Here is a 13,467-nt window from a genome sequence, read left to right as displayed (position 1 = left end):
TAACATGTATGCACCATGCTCCAAATAATACACACACCCACACACACACACATATATACCACCTCCTCTTTATAATAGCCCTTTCAAAAAGATTTTGACATTCAATCACCATATAAACAATCAACGCACATAACTCATATGGAATTCAATATGTTATGTCAAACCAATGCACATACCATAGAAAACTCACAACATATAACACTATACAGCACTCACCGAACGCAAGAGAATGCACCATATATGCGCATACCAATGCTCAAATCAACCACGGAAGACGCACCACCATACTCAGTCACAGCACTCAAACCAATTGTAACGCATAGCATACGACTCTGTGTAATTGGCCATTCAACACATCGCCATTATAAAAAAGGAACTTGCAGCATTTACAACCATCTGCACAACTTGCAGGTCTCTCCATACATCACACTTAAACAATGCTCAACGCAATTTCCAACTTAGGTACATCAGTCAATAACAATTATTTTGTAACCCCTCCAAGAATCAACACCAACGCAACTTCATACACAAAAGACCAACGCAGGTGACAGTGGAATTTCAGCATGGTCTGTCTTCAACGCACACTTCAAACTATTCAACGCAGAGAGCAGAGAATGCTCTATCCAAATGCAGATAAAATAGGGACAGAGGACAAAATATGATAGGGAATAATGGCAAGAATAGGAGTTACGGAAGCAAAGGGCTGCATTAGGTCGTGTAGCTCTGCTACCATGTCAGGCCAGGTTTGTAACTCTGAATGAATTGATAAGATTTGCATTAAGAGATTATTGATAGATACATTGCGAGGGAGACTCTTGGAATTCAAATTTCAATGTCCCTTCACCTTCCTTATTTTCATATTTACAACATTTACATGAATTTCCCAATCCCTTAGGACTAGGTGTCAACAAAACACACACACACACACACACACACACAAAATTAAGGAAAATCGGCCAAAGAGAGGTGGAAAAACAAAGGACGAGTTAGTAACTCATGTATCCACGATAGCTCCCTCCTCACATCTTAAACTCAGGATGTGGATCCCCATCATATTGGTCCCTTTGACCATGGCACTTGGTCATGAATTCTTCTTCCCTTCGTACCATCATTATTCACTAACACCTATCAATTCAGGGGTGGACTAAGGAAATGTTACTTCCCTTTGGGGCTAGAAACACCTAATAAGGTTGTCCTTTAGCCACTCCTACCTAGGGAGCAAACACCATTGCGAGTTCAAGGCCCCAGTTTTCGAAGGGAAGCCTTATTTGAAGTATTGAATAGCCCTTTCCATTCAAGCTTGGTTCACTTACATGCAAAATGATGATTGTCCTTGATGATGGGTTGCTTTCAATAGACTTTGTCTTGTGATTGTCAGGTGGTTCAATAGCCCACGACCTAGGCAACTTACCTCTAGGTACCTAGGCCGAGAGAAGTATATTAGCACCCATAGGTGAAGCATTGACGGCCTTGGGTCTCTGAGCAGTAGCAACACATCATATCTACCCCTGGGAAACTCCTACACCCAGGTCGTTCTGCCACTTTGCACTACATTTGATGATTCTTCGGGATGATACACCTGGACCAACATGCCCCCAAGTCAGCTTTGGCACCTTTTGAAGTGTTGCAGCTAATTCAGGGCCTAGATGAGTATGGTCTTGCCTTCAGAGACATGGGAGGGCTAGTAGCACCTAGAAAGCCCTCAATGTTGGAGCAGAGATGGACATTTTGAACAACTGGAGACCACCTTCTAGTACCCCAAGTGGATTTCGACGACCACAAAGGGATATTGATCGGAATTTTAGGGCCAACCCACAAATGGTGACTTTTAGAAGCTTCTACACTACACTTGGCACTTAAAAGCCTCAACACTTGCCACTTGGAGCTCATTTCATGGATGAAGTCAGCCTTAAGAGGCCTCACGTTTCACACATGTGGGTTTTCAATTGATTTTATGCCTAAGCTAGTTGGGTTGGCTTGTAACCCAAGGTTCTATTCTAATTTAAATTGTCTTTTAGTGGCTTTAGGCTAATTAGAGACTTGTCCTCCTCATACAAATAAAGGAGAGGACTTTTTCGTTTCTCATCATCATCAATTGGACATTTTTCGTCCTCTCTAAAGAAAATTTCGACCTCTTGTATCTTGGCAAGATGTGATCTATGGAAAGTACTTTGCATGTTGGAACTATTTCCTTGACTTTGGAGAAGTTATCTTGGATCAATGATGGATTATTCATGCATTTCATCTTGTAAGTAAGCTTTGTTGTTGAAGAATTTTTCATTTAATGTCTAATGTATGGAATGTAATGGTTATCTAGGGGTTTTTTCTATTGTGCCCTAATTTGTTGAAAATCAATTGCATAAGATCTAGATAGCCTCATTGTGTGCCTTACTTATACATGGAATGTGGATGGTAGACCCTTTCGGAACTTTTGTTGTAGCTCTCCCCAATGCCTTTAATCCCTCACAAAAGTAATCGTTAAGGTTTTGGTTGCTAGGGCATCAAAATATCCCTACTCCTTTGCAAGATCTAGCCAATCTCAAGCATCCATAGAGTCCATCAACCCTAAGACTAGGCACTAGCCAATTCTTGTTGGTGATCAAACCACTTTTTATCCATAAATTTGAATTTTCTTTCTCTCCAATGCGGCCCTCTAAAGGCCAAGCGGCCAACTAGGGCTCACTGCGAATTGACTATGAAGGGATATTTTTGGTCTTGGAAAGTCTCAACATCAAGGATTGTAAAGGTTGCCTCAAAATCATTCCCCTTGGTGGCCATTCATTCCAATTTCATCCATAATTTCTCTTGCCCAAGTTGTTTGCCCTAGGGTGAAGCGCCAGTTTGGTTATAGCTTCAACTTGAGGGCTTCTTGAGGGTTTCATGTGCTATAACCTTGTTGAAACACATTTTGGTAAACCCTTTTTTGAAAAAACCTAAGTCTTATGTTGCCCCAATTTGGCCTCTCCAACAAAAACGAATTGCCTCCTCTTCATAGTTGGAGCCTTGAGCCTTGAATCTAAATTGTGCCTTTCCCTTAGTAGGCTTTAGTCACCTTATACCTTTAAGCCAAGGATATCTATTAGGTGACCTATATATCGGGGTTCCTCCCAATGGTTAAAGTCCATAAAGAGCAAGGGGTAATAGTTGCGGTGACAATGGGCTACTACTTCATTGTTGTCAATTGATCTAGTGATCTCGTAGGGTACCCCTCCCCAAGGCTTGCTAGATTTTGTGTCAACAAGCACAACTACAACTACAAGCATTGAACTCGGCTCATGGGCAAAATCTAAGAAATAATAATATTGATTCCAATGGCTATGAGGATTGTACTAATCAAAAGTGCTCTTCATACAAAGTTGATATAGTGGCTTTATCTAGCTAGCATCCTAAAATGGACCACAAAACGGAATAAGACAAATCACCTTCATATACCACCTCTAGAAAGGAAACAAGGAGCTACGTATTATCTCTATAATAATGTTGAAGGAGATAGCAAAGCCAATGGAATAGAAGGAATAGGGTATCAAGCACCTTCACATTAATGATATGTATTTATTTGTCTTAGCATGATGTTTTCTAAACTCTAAAGGCCCTTAAAGCCTTAATTTATTTACTTCAAATATGTATCACCTTACATGCCATTTTGCTATATTCACCATTAAAAGCTATATACATGAGGAAATTTCGCATATCTGATGTCTAATGGTTTGGATTTACATTTGATGTATATGAAGATATATACAGAGATATTTTATCAAAATTTGCATGGTGAAGAGCACAGACCAAGAGGCCACTTATGCAAGAGGCACCAGAGTGGTTACATGAGGAGTGGGCAAGGGAAGATTACCCACAAACTTTTTTCTTGTAACTTGATTGTAAGGAGGCTAATGTGCCAAGCTCAATGCCACCTTATTCATTGATTGAGACACCCACCAATGGCCATTCATCTCCAACCACAAGGCTTATTCCATGAGGAGTAGGGTGAGCCATTTCTTTGCTTGTAAAAGGCGTATAGGGAATTGTTGAGAAATCTAGGGCATTAGTATTAAGCGATTTCTCTTCGATTAGTCACTGCTTGTGAATGATTTTTTCTTCTTTACATTGGAATCTTCTTCTGCTTAGATTATTAGTGTTCTTCTTCATCAAGCAGTAACCAATGCATGAACATAAAACAGACAAGAGACAAAAAGTACGTTGTCAACTAGGGAAAACCTCTCACTCTTTGAGTGGAAAACTGGCACAAATTCTTCTTATAGAGATTCCAATTGATGAATACCAAGACCAAGACCCTTGACCTATTAGCCACTCCAAGACCAAGACACTAGTTCTCTCTCTTCTGCTTTTTTCTTCTTCTTGACTCCTCTTCCTCTTCGACCTTCTTATCATTGTGACATCATCATCACACCAACATCTTCTTACTATAGTTGTACCAAGACTATAATAGACCTAAACCGAATCATCGCACAAAACTTATCAAAGCACTCAGCTGACCTGTGGTCTCCATTATAGCTTCGAATTGTACCTTATATGTACCCTCATCCAAACTGTGTTTCTCTTTATCACCGAGACACTTTCTCATACATCCGAAGTCTCTAAAATATCTTCGTTGTCCCCTCATTACTGATCCGAGTTCTTTCTATCCTCTGTTATTCAAATTGTCTTCTTTTATGTTAATGTCTATACAAAATTCAAAGAGACATCTGAAATGTCTTATGTAGTTCCTCCTTGTTGTCCTTTTAAAGGTCCTCACTTGTCCTTTCATCATGAAAGACCCTCGTTGTCCCTTAAACATCTCTTAGAGCTTTATCCTAACTTGCCTCTTCTCTGTGATCCGAATTTCAAAGGAATCTGAGCTTGATTGACTGTCTGAAATGTGAAGAGCCTTCACCCATATTTATAGTTGTTTCTCTCTATAAATAAGTCGACATGAATATATGAATAGGTGTGTCCTCAAATAGGTGAGCCGACATGAAGAGGAGGACTAGTGCTTGTCGTTGCAGCGCTTCTAGACACTTTTATAGACTTATATACATTCCATACATGACATTAATTCTATGACAATTCCTAAAGGCTCATAATGGGAGCCACCTAAAATAAAATCCCATGCTCATGAAACCCATGAAGCAAGTATTACAATAATAATTTTATTTTCCTTCTTTACATCATTTACAAAAGTCACAGTTACATGTCATTATGAAGACCGAACCTAGTTACACTTTTCAACACTCCCTCCTAACTAGGGAGGTATTCATAATGGTACTTGGTCATTCTCAATCTGAAGAATTTCTCATTAGAAGAATCAGATTGGTAACCCATTTGTTTAGCATCATATCAACCAGCATCGTTATATAGCAAGTCCTTGACTAACAGCTCTACCTCTCCACAAGATCTGAGCTCAATGCTAGCAAGACCAATGATTTATAGACATCCTCATCATTGTCTCTATCGGAACATACCCCACCCGGATTCTCTCAAGGTATGTTCCATGAGGACTATTCTCATCTCAGACTCCCCAGCCCTCAAAGAATATCGATCCTCCACGACTCCTCTTATCTTGGATGCCCTATCTCATCGTTAAAGAGTATCGGATGCCAAATGATTACTCGTCCTCCACGACTCCTCTTATCTTGGATGCCCTATCTCATCCTTAAAGAGTATCGGATGCCAAATGATAACCCAATCCTCTCATTTTGTCTTCCCAAGTGAAGACCAGAATGATGTGTCTATCTCTCCCTCTCAATTAGGGAGGACATATCTATTCCTACAGAAAGAATGCACCTAAGCTCCCTCTTGGCTTAGGAATTTCCAAGTTTCTTCCAAGTAAGAAACTTGTTTCCAGGCTCCCTTCTAATTAGGGACCTACAACAACTCCTCGGGTGGAGATAATGGGATAATCAGCTACTAGAAGAACTCCTTCCTTCGATGTCATGAATTTCTTCGTCACAGAGTCTTCATCTTTTGGGGACTTCTTTATAGGGCATAGACAATCCATCACTTTCATTCATGAGTCAGTCATGTCATTATTCCTCTCATTAGAAAGTGATCTATCAGTGTACATCTAGCATTGCTTCATGTTATGCTACCTTCATCATAATTTCTTCTTCAGAAGGATCTTGCATCCTTGTACTTGGTTATCTTGGAAGATATCCACAGTTCTTCCCTTTGGTAGCCCTGCATAAGCCCATCCAAATATTATTGTTCAAAAATAAGAAATGAACACTTAAATCAAAAAATTACCTTTGTGAAGGTCTTTCATCGTGACATATTCCATTGTGCATCAGCATCCTGCATACATGTTGACATATCTCCCAAAGATATCGATTGTCAAGGGTCTCCATCTTTTCAAACTTTCATTAGAGTCTTCATATCTTTCCAAGAGATTTCCTAGTCAAATCTCCTTGGTCTCACATGTTGAATGCCTTCTTCCATGGTTGCATAGTCTTATGATCTCTTCTTTTCTTTCTTCACACATGAAACTTCCAATCAGAGTTCTTCCACTTACTGTTGATTACCTCATATTCCATATGAGGATATATTATGTTGGTTTCATCTAGTGTGACACATGCCTTCTGGCGTCCTTTCATAGGAGGAGATTCCTTTCCTTTGATCTTGCTTCTCAAGATAGAGCAATGATCCATGTTACCTACAACCATACGACATGACATTATAGTATTGAATACAAGCATACATACCTCATTTACTTTTAGGTCATCTAGGCTTCTTTCAACAACTTCCTTGATTGAAAAGATCTTCAACCCCTTGATCTGCTTCATCTCTTATGTCATCATAACATCATCCCATGAATTCCACAAGTTGGAGTTCCTGATGAAACACTTGCTTCCTCTCTAGATTGGTGAACCTTCCGATGAAGATTCCATCAGAGAATCTTGAGGATCTTGCATATCCCTATCCAACAGATGTTACCTTTTGACTCATGTATGATGAGCCTTATCCTAGATGACTTCTTCCTTTTTCCCATAAGTGTTACTTGAGTTTTCAATGAGGTTCCCAAGAGCTATATCCTTCATAGTTGACTGCCAAAGATTTTGTTTCAGATATCCATCATGTTTCCCTATGGTGATGTCACGAGCTCTTATTTCTAATGATTTTCCTCTTCCTTGGACTTCCTTCTTTCAGCTTCCTCCACTTCTTCGGTGAAATGGACTTCTTCTCTATCTTTCTTCTTATTGCCCTTCTTAAGCTTAGGACAATCTTTTCTGTAATGTTCATAACATTGATTCTTAGCTCTATTCTTCTTTCCTTTCGGCAAATGTCGAAATACTTTTCTCCCTCAACCTGTCTTCTCCTATCTTGCATAGAGACCACACATTGTTGAATGGAAGAGCCTTCTTATCCTCACAGATTATCTCATCCCAAATCTTGCAATGTAGATCTTATGACAATAACCTTTTATCCTTTGATACCTTCAATTTGTGTAGATCAGATCTAAGTGATATGACCTTTATCGCATCTTCAGAGAATAGTTCTACCAGCTTATCATATATATCTCCAATACTGTTTTATGAGGGGACCTTTGACTGATTTCATAAGAATCCCTTTCCATGTATTCAGAGGAAACCTTTCCATTGATATGTTTAATGACTTCACTTTCTTCGAGGACTATGTCTATCCTCCTTTTCCACACAAAGAAGTTCGATGACCCAACCAGCTTAAAGATCTCCTTGCAAAACGAAGTCATTTTACCAAATCTTGATTATAGAATAAAGATACTTACTTGTTAAGTGAAGATGAAATCTTCAACTTGATTTGATTGTGGAGGATGATGAAGATGACTTGATGCTTCTCGGATGATTCTTTTAAAGGATAAGGATGTCCTTGCTTCAACGAGGGGGACAGGGGAGACTGCCTCCTTTTGGATGATCTTCTTCCAAATGAAATCCCTTCTTCAATAAAAGGAGACTGCTCCTTTTATGATGAAAATGCCTTTAGATCTAGCTCCCTTTGTTGATGGTGATTGATGATGTCTTGATGCTTCCTCGGATGATCTTCTTCAAGAATAAGGAGGGGATCCTTGCTTCAATAAGAGGGAACTTGCATTATAGCTTTTGAAGATGATGACAATGCCTTCTAGCCTTCAAGATACTTCAACTTCTTCCGTGCAAATCGGAAATGCTTCTAGGGTTTCGACTTTCTCCAAGATGATGTGATATTATTCCTAGAAATGCTTCTCTTGGATGTCTATAATTTGAGCTACCTTGCTTGTAAATCTTTTCGTCTTGATGAGGGTCTTTGTGGTCTTTTAACGATGACTTAGAGGATCCAAAACTTTTTTTGGTGTAGACTTCTCCCTCGATCTAGGATTTGACACTTTGATGTAAATCTCAACTTCACTTTGATATCCTTCAACTTGCTTTGATGTTTTTCTCGAGATTCGATCCTTAAGTGTCCCTTGATGAGATGCTCATCCTTAACTATCACCTTAGCTCTGATACCATGTTGAGAAATCTAGGGCATTAACATTAGGTGATTTATCTTCGATTAGTAACTACTTTTGAATGCTTTTTGCTTCTTTAGATTAGAATTTTCTTCTTCTTAGATTATTAGTGTTCTTCTTCATCCAACAGTAATCAATGCATGAACATAAAATAAACAAGAGACACAAAATGTAGGCTATCAGCCAAGACCAAAACCTCTCACTCTTTGAGAGGAAAACCCACACAAATTCTTCTTATAGAGATTCCAATTGACGAATACCAAGACCAAGACCCTTGACCTATTAGCCACTCCAAGACTAAGACACTAGTTCTCTGTCTTTTGCTCTTTTCTTCTTCTTGACTCTTCTTCCTCTTCGACCTTCTTATCACCGTGACTTCATCATGACACCAAGATCTTCTTACTGTAGTTGTACCAAGACTGTAATAGACCTGAACCGAATCATAGCACAGAACTTATCAAAGCACTGTATGGAACTGTGGTCTCCATTATAGCTTTGAACTGTACCTTATATGTACTCTCATCCAAACTGTGTTTCTCTTTATCACCGAGACACTTTCTCAGAGCTCTGAAGTCTCTAAAATATCTTTGTTGTCCCTTCATTACTGATCCAAGTTCCTTCTATACTTTTTCATCCAAACTATCTTCTTTTATGTTACTGTCCATCCGAAATTCAGAGAGACATCCGAACTGTCTTCTGTAGTTCCTCCTTAGTGTCCCTTTAAAGGTCCTTACTCGTCCTTTCATCATGAAAGACCCTCACTGTCCCTTAAACATCTCTTTGAGCTTTATCTGAACTTGCCTCTTCTCTGTGATCCAAATTTCAGAGAAATTCGAGCTTGATTGACTGTCCGAAATGTGAAAAGCCTTCACCCATATTTATAGTGGTTGCCCTCTATAAATAAGCCGACATGAATATATGAATAGGTGTGTCTTCAAATAGGTGAGCCAGCATGAGTTTGTACTTCATCTTAAGGCCAACATGAAGATCGTTGGAGGGTTTCTAGACACTTTTATAGACTTGTATACATTCCATACATGACATTAATTCTATGACAATTCCTAAAGGCTCACAATGGGAGCCATCTAAAACAAAATCTCTTGCTCATGAAACCCATGAAGCAAGTCTTACAATAATAATTTTATTTTCCTTCTTTACATCATTTACAAAAGTCACAGTTACATGTCATTATGAAGACTGAACCTAGTTACACTTTTCAACAGGAATCAGTTACAAGCTGCTCGAAGCCTCGATTCATCATTGTAGATTATTCATTATGATGAAACAAACACACACACACACAGATATATATATATATATATATATATATATATATATATATATATATATATTGTAATTTTGCATTTATTAGTCTTGAATGGACAAGGGAGTGGGTGGAGACTGAGAGTAAGGAGGCTAATGTTCCCACCTCAACACCACCTTCTTCATTGATTGAGACACCCACTAATGGCCATCCATCTCCAGCCACAAGGCTTCTTCTATGAGAGGAGTAAGATGAGCCATTCTTTTGCTTGTAAAAGGGGTATACCGTATAGGGAATCAGTTACCAGCTGCTAGATTAATCATTGTAGATGACTCATGATGACAAGACACATTTATTATATGCATAAACATATATTTATATTTATATATAACTTTTAATTTTGCATTTATTAATCTTGAATGGACAACAATCAGGACTGGATATTGACAGTTGAAATTTGAACTGACTTGTCATTTGGCATCCACTATATCATATGTATTGGTGTCTTTTCCATATTTATGTGCCAATGTGCTTATCTGATGCTGCTGTTGGTTTAAATTTTTAAAGAAAATGAAAAACACACACACACATACATATATATATTGTATTATTTGCTTGCCATGGTTTGCCTATTTTTTCACCACTTTCTCTGATGTCACGATGCCCAGACCATCCGCAAGTTTTTGCCAACGCAAATTTTATTAACAACTATTTACAGCTACTTCATAGTTGGATATCACAGCTCTTGATGCCTTTCCAATGTGAGCTGTTTCTGCTATAAAAATGGTTAGGCTAATCAGCGTATGGCTTTCAAGCCATACAAGTGTACTCATTATGCAAACAATAAAATGTGTATCATTATGAAAATAAATGCATAACATATGCATTGCTAACTCCATCCCTTTATTATGCTTTTCTTTTGTAGAGATACTATTGATCAGATGGCATGCTTATGACATGTAAAACTGAAGTTCACATCTCATGTTCAAGGCTTTAAACTTTTAAAGTTTAGATCCTTCAACTACAATAGATTTTGAAGTTGATAAATGGTTCTCTTCTGCTATAGAAAGTGGATAAATGCTAATGTAACTAATCATGAAGGAAACATAAGCATAAAGGCAACTATTTTCCAGATAATCATATATTGAGGTGTCCAAAGCCTTTTATATGCTCTACAGACAATGTCTTTACACCTGGTATCGAATTACAAGTTAGTACAGATGGGTTTTAGTAAATTCGCCACCTGGTTCACAGTCACATTTAAAGCCATGTAGGATTAGGGTTGTATGTCTAATTTGTTCAGGATTACGGTGGTAGTTATGGTCTGGTCCATCTTAAGTCAAATGGGCTTAGCACAGGTGGTTAGGAAGATTGTTGTTATCCTCCCCACCTGAATTCAATTCCTGCAGGTGACATAATGAGCACTTAAAAGTACATTATTGGAATGGAATCAAGCCTAGCTTTTGGCTGGCCTTATGCCCTAAAGATTCTAGGGTTTACCCTTGTTACCATCCTTAAAATGACGGGAAGTACTTGGGAGTTTTCCCAAGATATGTAACCTGCAAAAAAAAGGGACATAGTCTGGACCATATAAATGTAGATGAGGAGCTCTAGAAGATTGAATTTATTATTTTATATATACCCCTAACAACTTACTCTTGTATTGACAGGGATAACCTCTTTACATACAAACATATATACAAAAAAGACAATACTGAGAACCTAAATTCCATGGCCAGAGTGTAGTCTATTATCCCAGACATCAACATTATGTCAATAACAACTATAACCTAGATTGACAACATCAAAGTATAGTATAAGAAAGCAAGCATTTTCTAGAGTCATTGGCAAGAAAATTAGAAGAAAAAAACAATTAAGAAGATGAGAATCACAGCATATTTCATAAACAAGTCTATTCATGAGAGACAGAGGGGAGTGTACCCAAATGGATCTTGAGATAGCCTAAACCCATTGGCAGCTATTTCTGCCACCAAACAATCTCGTTGTGCTCCAGAGGAGTGATCAACACATCGTTGAAGAACACAGCATCCATGACGGTGCGTCGCAATCTCAACACAATGTTTTGCTGCAGCATCAAAAAGGAACTGCCACAACAGCAACTACAATGTTACTTCCAACATAATCAAAGGCAAAGCTACTAGATTAATTAAAATCTTTTAATTTACAACCAAGAAAGCACTTTGACTGTGGAAACTATATTTGTTTGCTGCCTGAGAGACAGAGTTACAATACAATTCAATGTTTGTATCATGCTTTATAATGAATGTTTATGATGAATTTAATGTTAACACATGTATACCAGGTAGAAAGAAAGATTAGAAAATGTCATATCGTTATTGGAATCAGATAAACTACATCCTATAGCTATTATCTTTCAAAGAGGAGAATTGTTTCACAAGTCACCTGACACGAGGGCACGGGACACGTAGGACATGAAAATACGAGTTTGACACATGACACTACATCCCCCCGGAACAGGACACAGGGGAAACATTATATATTATATATTTAAAAAAATAAAAATAAAAATAGTGAATTACACACAAAATATGAAATATATAAAACATTTAGATGATGATGATACAAATTCAATACAACTAATGCATATAACCAAAACAGCATTGAGTGCAAATGCAATCAATCTCTGAACCAAAAGTACATCAACAAAGGGCCTAAACGACTTGTACACTCCAAAAAAAATCATGCTACAACAAATAACTAGTACTATATATCATCAAAATCATTGCCTATATTGGGATCCTCATCATCAACATCACCCTCTAGGCATTAAAATAAGATAGAAAAAGATTAACAAGTCAAATCGAGATTCTGTTTGAAAGATGGGTGCATTTTTACTATGGTCATGATAAAGGAGTTCAACAATGAATGCCACCAACATCAAGGTACATACAGGGCTTGGTCCTCTTAATTAAATGCTAGTTCAATACCCTCAAACATAACAAACTGCAATGGAAATGTTGTAATCCTCCCAATCCTGAAATCCTGAAAACTGTTCAGTCTGCTAGATTTTGAGTGGGATCGAAAATTCTACTTTCTCCATATTAAATCCAATGAGGTTGCAAACACTCTCAAACATCCTGAGCCATTTCATGATAATGTTAAAAGTTTAAGTAAAACGATGAAATCATTACCATTAATATCATTAGTAGGGCCTGGACAAATACACTTCCCCTTCTAACATTGCTTAATTGCCCTTACCTGCACTTCAAAACCTTCGAGAGCTCCAAAACTGTGACTGAATTGCGTGAGAATGAGGAACTAAATCGATTTCAGGATGTTTTTTTCATTGGACATATGTCCAACTTTCAGGACACCAGTAGGGCTCATATCTGGCACAAGTCAAATTCATATCCTATGAATAGGACACGAGTCAAACTCGTGTCGGACACGGAAAAGGCTCTAATCGTGTTGGACGCACAAGACTCGCGACACGTTGGGGGGGGGGAGGAGGAGGGATGTGTACGGTGACTTAGATTGCTTCATAAATGGCTAGTTTCTCCACTCTACTAATGGTAAAAGAAATAACTTCACAGGGATCAAAAACTGACATAGAGCAAGCAGTAATAAACTGAACATTAACAATCATATTCATTGTAAAAAGCATGTTTAACACAAAAAGCAGTAGTAGATTCTGTAGATCGCATAGCTTACCATGACACACACAACTCACAATCAAGTTATCAGATATTGTATAGAACATAACCAA

General features: G+C 38.1%; 1 protein-coding gene across 1 annotated transcript in view; it reads right to left on the bottom strand.

Annotated features, from left to right (window-relative positions):
- LOC149267159 (pumilio homolog 12-like) overlaps positions 1-13,467 on the bottom strand; it is a 199,926-nt gene that overhangs the window by 91,669 nt on the left and 94,790 nt on the right. The window contains exon 3 of the mRNA XM_089431628.1: positions 11,661-11,824. Within this exon, the coding sequence (XP_089287754.1) occupies positions 11,661-11,824 (164 nt within the window). The remainder of the gene's footprint in view (positions 1-11,660; positions 11,825-13,467) is intronic.

Source organism: Pinus tabuliformis, chromosome 6 (assembly GCF_031772625.1).
Source record: "Pinus tabuliformis cultivar Carrire ecotype Pingquan chromosome 6, CPIR1, whole genome shotgun sequence".
NCBI lineage: Eukaryota > Viridiplantae > Streptophyta > Pinopsida > Pinales > Pinaceae > Pinus > Pinus tabuliformis.
The sequence above is the reverse complement of the archived record's forward strand: the minus strand, read 5'-3'. Positions and strand labels throughout refer to the sequence as shown.